The 11,510-nt window shown below is 36.7% G+C and overlaps 1 protein-coding gene and 1 non-coding gene across 2 annotated transcripts; one reads left to right on the plus strand and one right to left on the minus strand.

Moving 5' to 3' along the window:
• Positions 1-467: 467 nt before the first annotated feature.
• On the plus strand, positions 468-663 carry LOC122302026. Its single transcript, XR_006240276.1, has one exon. It is a non-coding gene; the product is annotated as a U2 spliceosomal RNA (small nuclear RNA).
• Positions 664-2,032: 1,369 nt separating this feature from the next.
• Positions 2,033-3,399, minus strand: LOC122300570 (non-specific lipid transfer protein GPI-anchored 5-like). Its single transcript, XM_043111325.1, has 3 exons — positions 2,830-3,399; positions 2,643-2,702; positions 2,033-2,392 (listed from the first exon to the last, which is right to left on the minus strand). The coding sequence occupies exons 1-3, from the start codon at positions 3,146-3,148 to the stop codon at positions 2,268-2,270; spliced, it is 504 nt and encodes a 167-aa protein (XP_042967259.1). The 5' UTR covers positions 3,149-3,399; the 3' UTR covers positions 2,033-2,267.
• Between the last annotated feature and the right edge of the window lie 8,111 nt (positions 3,400-11,510).

Below are 11,510 nucleotides of genomic sequence, written 5' to 3' on the forward strand. Positions count from 1 at the left end.
GTTTAAAAAGTTTAAACTAATGGGAAGAGATAGATTTTATTATATTTTATATCTTTAACAGTAAAATGCTTTATATGGTTCAGTTCAAGAAGAGAATGAAATTTACATGTTGACGTGTTTTAATATAATATATCAAATCTACCTTATAATAAAAAGAATTAACAATATGATAGATTACATTAAATCATGTGAATGCGTAGTGTATAAACATTCTTATGTATAAACAAAGCATTTCTCTATCATGCAGGATATCTGTCACACAAAGCCAGTTAACTTTTGAGCTTGCATTTAACATATAACAGTCCGAAGTTCAACTCAAATGCAAAACCTTTGCTAAAGAAGTTGTTCGCATCAAATTATCAATCAGTACTCTACGTGGGCTCGCAGTCTTGTCCCACATTGCTAGCACTGCTGGAGCACCTTCACGAGTGGGACGATAAAAGAGGGCATGAGTGAACGTAATAATCATACCTTTCTCGGCCTTTTGGCTAAGATCAAGTGTAGTATCTGTTCTTATCAGTTTAATATCTGATACGTGGCCCATCGGGTCACATGATATTAAATTAATTTTTTTAGGGGGAGTGCCCATCACAGTAGCTTGCTACTGGGGCTCTCGAGCGTCGCCTTTGCGCTGCACTACTGCATCGGCCTGGCGCACCCCCCACCCAAGTCTAGTTCAAGATAAACTTACAATTCTGAAATGCATACGAGCAAGAACATAACTGCCGCTCAACTGTCACGAAGGCATTCTTGGTGCTCAGAGACTTACTAGATAAGCTTTAGGAACATAGCTCTGATGTTTGTGAGCTCTTTTACCTTCATACTCAATGCAACTTTCTTGGCTTCATTAGATGCTCATTCAAGTAGCTGAACATTATATCTGGATGTTTTTGAGCTCTTTGATCCTCATAATCAATGCAACTTTGTGTTATAGTTGTGATATTTGAATGAGATAAGCTAAAGCTTAGCTCTTGTGGAACAGTGGAAGTTTTCTTGATCAGCTTAGCCTCACCCACAGCTTGATCTGATTATGCTTGTCAATTGTGGGATTCATACACACTGAGATCAGAGCAAGGGCTGACAGATGCACAAGCTTCAAAAACAAGTTCTACGCAGTTTGTTGGTTGCTTATTTCCGTATATTATTGAAGTGTATTCTTCTTTTGGACTGATCAAAAGCTATGCCTATTTGAATATTTGGATATGGTTGATAATTCACCCTGCTCTGTTCTTTTCCTTCTCTGGCGAGGCCCAAAGTACAGATAAATCAACTCTATGATCTGGCTTTCACATTCTGTACACCATGGAAAATTAATATAATTTGAGCAGTCTGAAATAGAACTCAGTTCCTTAAAACTGACCAATTGATTGACTAGGAAGATTGTATGCAGTCGTTGGTCCTTGATTAAAAAAGCCTAACTTCTGCCTACAGTAGTCAGATGGATTAAGCCAGATGTTTGATTTGTATTGGGGATAGGCATGTCTAGGTGATTAGTCAAGTGGGACATATGATACTGCTTTTGCTTTTTCTAGTAACATGTTTGCCTTGCGAGAGTTCGGTTGTGACGCTGAAATTCTTTTTTACTATAAAAAGTATTCCTACGACAAAAACGAGGGCATGACAATAAACTCGGGCATAATCTCTTAAAAAAAAGGTGATTAGTCGGCAAAAAAAAAAAAAACGTTTTTAGACCTTGGCCTCTCCTCCCTTCCACTCACAAGAAGTTCCCATTAAAAAAAAAAAAAAAAAAATCTCTTCTCACCTAAATGTTTGCATGTTGGCCCTGCAAGATGGCATAGCCTCTGTTTCCCACTTTTGTGTAATACTTGTGTTTAGAGAAAGCTTCTTACTTTTACAAGTGGATTATCAATTATTTTGCTTAGTGTTTTCTGTGAAGAACTCGTACGAATTCTTGCATCTAGTTTTGGTCAGGTTTACAATTTCTTATTGCTAACTTTAGTTATTGTTTAAACCCAAGTTGAGATTGTATGGTTTATTGATAATATGATATCATGTAAAAGTGCCCAGTGGGTAGATCATAAGGCAGCAATCATCTTTATTGAGAAGGGAAGAGAGCTAGATGTCTCCTCAGCAATACAAAACAATATTAACCCCGAAGAGGTCACCAAATAAATAAATAAATAAAACGTATTCCCAAACCCCTCAAACTAAGGGAACTGATTAAAGTATTGTAGAATACAATAATAATCACAATAATATGTAGGCATCGTGTGCTGTGGAAGGCAGACTAGCACAAGACAAAGTTCTTAGGTTGTGAAGGATGAAGCAAATGCTGCAGCACAAAGAAGGAAGAAGAGATGCGAAATCGACAACTTGATGGAACTTCCAGCTGATGAACCGTCGCCTGTTGGGACAGTTTTAGATCCCCCTCCTGCTCATGTGAACATCAACATGAACATTAAACCAATGAACAAAATAAACAACTAAATCAGTCCTTTTAACTTTGAGGCTTCGTTGATAGGCAAAATGATAAACAAAACTTGTTCTATTGCCACATATATCTTAAGGTCCCTGTAAAGATTTGATTTTATTAAAACCCAAAATCTGGTCTGCATTGTTCAGCATGTGACAAATAGCAACAATTTTGCATTCAACTGAATAAACAATGCAACAATTTGTACCCGAAGGAACTGTGTTTGAAGAGTCTGGTGTTCCTGACGGAGAGTCGGCTGGAGAAGCAGCTGCTCATATTCACGAAGTGCAAGTTAGAAGAGACGAAAACAGGACATTATTGCTTATTTTCAATACATGAGTTCATAGTATTTCTCCAAAATATTGGTCAGAGAAGATTTTGATATGCAATCATACCGTTACAGCGGCTTAGGGGTGGAGTCTGAACATTACAAGCACCAGGAAGGGCTAGAGCCTGAGTTCGGTTGACGTTGATCCCCAGCGACGAGCCACCACCATTAATGACCTCACACAAGCACTGCGGCTGCGAACGGACTACGGTGGCGAGCTGCGAACAGCATCCTGAAGATGGGGTGGAGGAGTTGCCGGTAATGTAGTTTAGGCATGGTGACAAGCTGACTAGCACATTTGTACAGCTCGACTGAGCCTCAGCTCCTGCCCAGAGCATGGTCACTAGGACTAGGACCACACCCATCTCAAATTTTCCTTGCGCCATTGAGAATCGATGTGCTCAAATATGTGCTGAAAAAATACCTGTAAATGCTAAAAAGATCTTGTTCCACTCGGGTATGCTTAGTTTGGTGGGGGCAAGATGATGGATGTATGGCCCTTTATAGGGAAATCAAGAAAGAAAGAGACAAAAGAGAGAACTTGGGTTATTTATGTGGGTGAACAACTTTCTCCTACTCTGTAACGGGTTCTCGTCACTTTGCCTGCAGCCTACCTAGCTAGCTCGATCCATCTTTTTGTTCAAATTTCAAAACTGGAGACTTGGGAACTTATATGTAGCTTGATACAGAAGGAAAATTTATTAGTTTTTAAAGGTCGGCTATGTGGGTGACCAATTTGTGCAATATTTGGTAAGGAGGTAACTTACAATATTGGGATGTTTCAAAGCCGGAGAGTCCACGTTGAGAAACTTCTTGCCGTGAGAAGAAAGCATGACGCGTTTATGACTTTTCAAGTTTTTAGCCTAAAAGTTGAGAATCTGAACTGGTGCAGATAGGTAGCAGACATTTCTAATCTTAAAATAATAGGGATATATGGTTATGTGGCGTAGGAAAGAAGTATTATGTTATGATCGAATGTTAAGATCGTGAGTTGATGAATAGTAGTGAATAATTTATGAATAATAATAAATCGTATTGAAATAATTCACTCAGTGCAAGGGAATTTTTTTAAGTGTTTTATTTAATTTTTGGTGCTTTGATCAAACAGAAGTGGTCTACCCAGGGGCTTATTGCATTTCTTGGAAGTATACATAAGAACCTTATTTTCCTGTCAAAATAAAGAACTGAATTTGAGCATTAATTTACAAACAATTGAAAAAAATCGAAATTCAAAAACAAGTTTTAAGTGAGTGGTACAAATCTCATACAATTACTTTGATACTTCTAATGTGTGTATTTATTTATTTATTTTTATTTCAATATAGTTACGATCTTGCCAAAAAAAAAATGCTAACAATAATTAAGAAAAATTTATAAAAAAAAATTATTTATCTAAGTGTCAGTTATTGATATACTGAAAATTATGAAATTTGAAATTCAGTTTTAAAATAAAATTGACAAAATAAGTTATGTACGTAAAATTGTAAGTATACGTAACACTACTCTTTTAAAGAATATTAAATATTTTATAGGTAATACGAGATACAGTTATAGGATATGCAAGCCGTACGTATTTTAAATTCTAAATATTTTTAGGACTAGATTTTAAAATAAAATATAAAAAACCTAAACGAGCTTTTTCAATTTTTAATATTGTACTTGAGATAAGGTTTCGAAATAAATTAATAAATGACCAATTTTTTTTTTTATAAATTATTTGCTAGTGTGTATTGAGAAGGAATGTGATAATTAGTTTTTCTTTATTTAGTGAAAGAACAATGAGACCAATTTTCATGTTAAATGTTTTTATTTTTTATTTTACATTCACACTTGAAACTTCCTATAAATTTATGCACTTTTAAGTAGCCTTTTAATTTTTGTTATATGCAAACGTTTATATATCCTATGACCCCTCTTATAAAGGGGTGAACATTTAAGCCGGCCGAATGGCCTGACTCAATATTCCGACCCGAACCGAAAAATAATAACCGGTCCGAAGCGAAACAAAGCGGAAGCGGGTATTTCCGTTTCCTGGCCGTTTGGTGCCGGTTCGGTTTGGGTAATTAACCGTTAACCGAATCAGCTTCATTCGATTAATGCACTTGTCTCTGGTTGGCTTTTCCTTCTTTGCAACCAAAATTTTAGTAACCCAAAACATCTTCGAAGTCCTCCGTGCGTTGAAGTATCTTCCCTCCAATCGCTTCCTCATTTTCAAAAATTCCATACCTACAGGTTCCTCCGGAGATGATTGAGTCTGCTACACAAATCCTGGTACTGTTCGACGTCACAAAGGTAACTAAGAAAAATCACCAAGCATGCATAGTTAGATGTATGCTAAAACCCAGCACGTGTACACACGCTTAATAGTACATATATACATAGATAAAAACAATAGAGAGGCATAGACACTAGTGAAATTCATAAACGATCACCAACGATCCTTCAAAAACAAATTAGACTACGACTTTATTGATCTCATGATCATCAAGAATGGCAGTAGAGTTTTTGCATCGCCAAAACTATGAACCTAGACCCAGTTAGTCACCTATCAACTTATATACAGACATAAATGTATACTTATATGTAAAAAAAGGACCTTGTAATGAAGAGGAGCCACAGTGTTGGGACCAATGCCCTTCTCGCCAGTGCAAAGAGCCCTGAAGTTCTCAATGGTTCCCGGCACCACATCGTTGTAAAGCTCCACCACAATCCTCCCTTCCATCTAGTGTGGACATAACCTAGCAGAGGTCGAACATAGACGTGGAAATTCGTGAAGAAACCTTGAATTCTAACCTATAAGGTTGTCATGTTTGCTATGCTCTTGTCCATCTTATTAACTCAAACAAAGAAAGACAAAACTTGGATGATGTTCCTGCATGCATGCATGCAGTGTTGGTGATGCAATATATTTAAGGATATTGTGCTAAGTATGATCGATTATGTGAAAGAAGCGTTGGCTCAGCTTCTGATGCAAGCTTCTACGTGAAACTTGTTGATAGTGCCTAATGACTATATAAATTAACTATACATTATAGCTAAAGCTTTCGCGGGAATAACAGTGAAAATGCAGAAGAAATTTCTTTACTTTTTAAAATGTATGTATTTTCAAATTAAAAGTCTATGTACGTTTAATAGATTGATTGTAGTTAAAAAAAAAAAATTAGACTGATTGTGATTTTACTAATGGTAAGTAGTTACAAACTCGTTTACTTCCAATGAACAAGCTCCATATCATAAAGAAGGTCGTACTGAAGCATGGGAACATGAGAAATTATGGCCGAAGGTGAGCAGTAGGCCAAGAAGCATATCTTTTACGTTGCTTTTTGTCTTTTTCTAAACCTATCTCTTTTATGGGTTCTTTCGGGAAGTTTCTAATGAAAGAGAAGGCAGTGAGTCGGTGACCGAATACATGAATGAAATATTGATGATTAGATTGACAGATTGACAGAAAGGTACTGTTCAATGTTTATTAATATCTGTGTGTCTCCCTTTCTGGACTCCTCTCTAACTGAGCTTTGAGACTCACCACGATAAGTTCAATTGCCTCATGTTCTTCCTCCTCGAGTTCCATCGCGATCACGTCATACCCCAGTTTCATTCCAGCTACGCGGAGCTCTCCAATGGTCGTCCCCACCTTGGTCCCAGACAACCACCGTAGAGACGTGGAGCATTGTTTATTATTTATTCCGAGATCAGTTCGGAATAACCGCTTCTGCCTGAATAAGCTTCGGGTTCGGTTAATCGGGTAACGGTGAAAAGCCGGAGAGCCTCATTTCGGAAGTGGAAGATTACGGGTCAGGTCGGGTCGGAACACAGCATATCGGGCCAGGTGAACACAGCATATTCCGGCTTCGTCGTCCCTGATATATATATATATATATATATATGACATTCATCTTTGATCGATAAAGCTTGAAATAGATTCAAATTCTATTTCTTAAACACAACTTTAACAAAATATTATAATTTTTAATATTTTGTGAGAAAAAAAGTACGAGAAAAGAGAAATTATTATGGGAGAAAAAGTACAAGAAGAGACATAAAATAAATAAATAAAATGTTTACATTTGTGTACAGTCCCTTCACATGTAGCAGCAACACTGTAAGAAAATTAAAAATAGAAATGAAATGCATCATCGTTGAAGGCACTTTTGGCCTACTTTTCTTCAAATTTTACATAAAAACCGATTTTACAAAACTGGAGTGCTCTTAACTCCAACAAATATAGACAGATAAGGTCTTTAAACTACTTTCTCAGATCTGTCATTTTTGTCTTCGCTCATTTCTGAATTCTGACACAGTTTAGAGAGTCTTCGGTAGGTCTGGGCTCCGACTCCGACGGAGTCGGAATTGGAAATTCCGACCTTCGACTCCGACCGGAGTTGAAATCGAAATTTCACTCCGACTCCGACTCCGAGTCGGAATCGGAGTCCGACTCTGATCGGAGTTCGGAGTTCGGAACTCCGATCAGGATTCCGAAGGATTCTGATCGGAGTCGAACTCCGACCCCCCGTCCGATCCGACTTCGATATATTTGGGACCCCATCGGTCCAATTCCGATCCATAAATTAAAAAAAAATAAAGAAAAAAATTGAATATAATACATATTACATCTATCAAAAACTCCTACACAATTGTTCAAAATCTATTAATTATAATTATAACAATTCATTTTGAACATCTTCCAATACAAAAATAAAAACATCTTCCAATGCATCTTCCAATACAAAAATAAAAACATCTTCCAATTCCGAATGGTTTGTCGTTGGTAACTTGGTGATACCTGAAATTAAAATAAAAAGTCACAATTAATAAGAAGAAAAAAAAATGATTCAGAAAATTTATTATTGCTAAAAATAAAATATTTTTATCATTTCTCACCAATAAAATTTAAAGGGAGTTTATCAACTTAGCCACACTCTAAGTATCAGTCATCGGCAAATATGGTAGGGTTCACAATTATATCTATGAAATCATAAAAAATATAAGGTTAATAGATTTATGAAATTATAAAAAGAATTAAATAAATCAATTGAAATACTCAAATAAAGTTACTCGATTCAAGCTTATAGCTATCAGCATCAAAGTCAATGATATCTAGTCTAATGTGTGTATCACTTAACCAGTTCTATATACAAATGAGGGCCTCCACAGTTGACGGTGCCAATGAACTCCGGTAAGAAACCAATACTCGACCTCCAGTGCTAAATGCCGACTCAGAGGCAACCGTAGTGATAGGAATGACCAACACATCTCGGGCAATACGAGAAAGGATTTGATACTTGGTGAAATTAATCTTCCACCAAGTTAATAACTGAAATATATCGTTAGGTGCCTCGACCTCTTCCATAAAATACCGTTCAATCTCAGAAGTGCACTGCATAATATTCCTCGTTGCAACTAGTTGATGATACTGATTCACAATATTGTAACCTCGACGTGGTGAGCTACGGTCATCCAAGAGAGGTGTCGGAATCGAGTGTGAGGTGCCCGCTGAGGATGAAGGCTGACCACTATTGTTGTAGTGGGAATATAAGTCATCAAGATCCCTTTTAAGCGCTGTAATAAATTGTGCAGCTTTCACTGCCCCCATTGTAGAATTTGCCCAAAATTCTATCAAGACCAACTTATATCGGGGGTCAAGGATTACAGCCACAAAAAGTAAGCTATTTATTTTCTCAACATTCCCCCTAATATTTATCATATTTAATCTGCATCCGCATAGCCATACCAGATAATAGTCCGCATCGATCAGTACAACCTTCTTGCAAGTGGTAGTGAAGCTCTGAGAGCTCGCTGAAGAACAAGTTTGCAGTTGTATATGCGGATCCAGATATCCGCATAGTCATATCATAAAAAACTTGTAAAAATCTCATGTGTGTCTGGGGCACCAAGCTCATTTCCTGCAGGCTCCAGCAAAGCATACTTGAGACCCCCATTCTCCACCTCCATTCGCTCGAATGCTCTTTGGTATTTTTGTGCCACATCCAACATAAGGTATGTTGAGTTCCATCGAGTCGGAACATCCAAGCACAATGTCTTAGAACATGAAATTCCAAGCTGACTTGCTATTGCCTTGAACTTAGATAGGCTTTGAGGGGAAGCTCTCACATATCGCACAATGTTACAGACTCTGGTAATGGAATAGTCAACCTCTTTTAACCCCTCGCTGACAATCAGGTTAAGGATATGAGCACAACATCGAACATGAATAAATTCGTGGTTGCGGATGATATCAGCTTTCACACTCGTATTTCTCTTGATCCATTCAATTGTAGTGTCATTGGTACTGTCATTGTCAACTGCAATATATAGAACCTTTTGAATTCCCCAATCCTTTAAATAATCATCCATCAGTGCCCCAATTGATGCTCCCTTATGATCAATAATTTCTTTAAACCCAATAATCCGTTTTCTCAAATTCCACTCACTATCGATATAGTGTGCTATGATACACATATAGGAAATATTCTGTATGGAAGTCCATGTGTCAGTCGTAAATGACACTCTCTGGCTAGTGGTAGTGAACATCTTCTTCATCTCAGCCTTCTCTTTTGCATGCTTCTTCATACAATCACGCATCACTGTATATCGTGATGACAATGAAAATCGTGGCTCAATAGTCTTGACAAACTTTCGGAAGCCTCTTTTATCGACTGTGGTAAAAGGCATCTCATCTTCAATTATCATCTCTGCAAGCATATTCCTCACCAATTTCTCACTGTATTGAGGGATGACCATTTTCTTAATCTGTGTACCATCAGTAGCCGTAGAAGTTTCATAACTGAGCTTGGTCTGATCAGTAGCTGCCTCTCCCTTCGACATTTTATATCGCTAGCAACCTCCAAGATGGGCTATTAAGACAGCGGTGCCTTGCTTCTTTAAATGACATCCACAGAGTTGCCCACAGTAGTGGCATCTCGCCTGTGGGTTCTCACGATTACCAGGAATCTTGGTAAAATGCTCTCATGTCCAAGACTTTTTTCTAGTATTTTGTGATTAAGATGGAGTTGTAGATGGAGGTGGTAAATCCCCAATACCCATCTCCTCATCCTCATCTTCTATGTCTACTGGCATTGGGAATTGGCTACTTGCATAAGAAGTAGCTGCTCTAGAAGTGGGTCTAGATCTCGGTGTCAGTGACGGGATTGTGGGGCTTAGATTTCCTTCTGACCTTCCACTAGGTGAAGCCTCTATATCTATCAAAAATAAAATAAAATAAACAGTTAATATAATTACAAATGCATATGTAATGAGCCAAGGAAAACACTAGTCACAATGTCACATATGATAGAACCATAGAAATATTGGTCAATTTAAAACTTCCCTAAAGCATATCACATAACACACATGTAAGTCAAACAATCATGGATGATGGTGCAATTACATGACTTGATCATGTCAGCTGGTTAGTTGCCTCAATCTCTCCTAAACCGTATCTAGTTGGGAGAGTTGCTAGTAATAATATTTATATTTTACTTTTTGAAATTAATCATCATTATTAATAATGCCAACATATAAATCATCAATTAAATAAAATAAAGCTAGCCGAAGCAGTATTCCTTAGCCCATCAGCAATGATAAATTAATTAATATAATTGAATTCACGTGGCTTGCTTTGAATTCACTGAAGGAGATCATTAAAAAAGCATTTGTTTGATATGCATACATAGATATACTTTCACTAATATTCAAAACTCAAAAGCCCCCTCCGACCGCTTTCTAATTTGGAAGAAACAATAACAATTATTTTGAAGAAGACAAATTTCATTTCAGAATAACAATTCTTTGCGTACACCGATTGAACAAGCTCTAACCAAACTGCACGAAAGGAAAGTCTGCACACATCGACTGCATATAGCGTTTTTCAAAAATATATATATATAAAAATAAAGTGAAACTCAGCTACTTAAAAAAAAAAAGTATATATATATATACACATACACATATGTGTAGTTAATTGCAACCATATGGCCCTAAACTATGGGGTTAAATGTTAATCCACTAGCCCGGCCCAATGTACAGATTTTGCAATCTTGCAATCAACGGTACTCTCCTTTGAGATCCATTCGTATTAATGTTTATCCTACAATCCAGATCGGTATTTATAAAATTAATTAATATATTTGCAAGCAATTAGTTTAGGTATTAATTAACAGATTAGTGTATATTAGTTTGCAATGTTATAAATTATATCCCATCTCCTAACCTATTGAATATTGATTTGTTGGTTTGATATATATTTTTTTTCTTTTGAGGAGGTTTATATATACACATACACAAGCTCTAACCAAACTGCATGGGGTTTAAATGATCTAAACCCCTCCAAAAAGTTATCTTTTCAAAGGCCTTATTTATTTAGTACTAGCGTTCAACACTTGATCATGAGAACCATTTCCATTTTCCAGAACTTAAACCTTACCAGTAACGTAATAGTGGAGATCTATCAGAATTTCTGATGTTTTAGTTTGTAATTTGAGATAATTGCACACTTTCGAGGTTCTTGTGAATTTTTTCAGGCTTTGAGGTATTTATTCAAACACCTTGCACTCATCTTCCATTTACACCTCAACAACATAAAAACACATACTGTAAATAATTCCTAAATACATCCAGCAATTTCCATAAATCTTACAACAATTGTTTTCATTCCCAAATTTAAAATGAAAACAATAAGCTTACTGCTTACCAATTAAAATGATGATGCAGGCGACTTGACGAGGCGACATTGTGTTGACGGCTGGGCTT

This window comes from Carya illinoinensis, chromosome 2 (assembly GCF_018687715.1).
Source record: "Carya illinoinensis cultivar Pawnee chromosome 2, C.illinoinensisPawnee_v1, whole genome shotgun sequence".
Taxonomy (NCBI): Eukaryota; Viridiplantae; Streptophyta; class Magnoliopsida; order Fagales; family Juglandaceae; genus Carya; species Carya illinoinensis.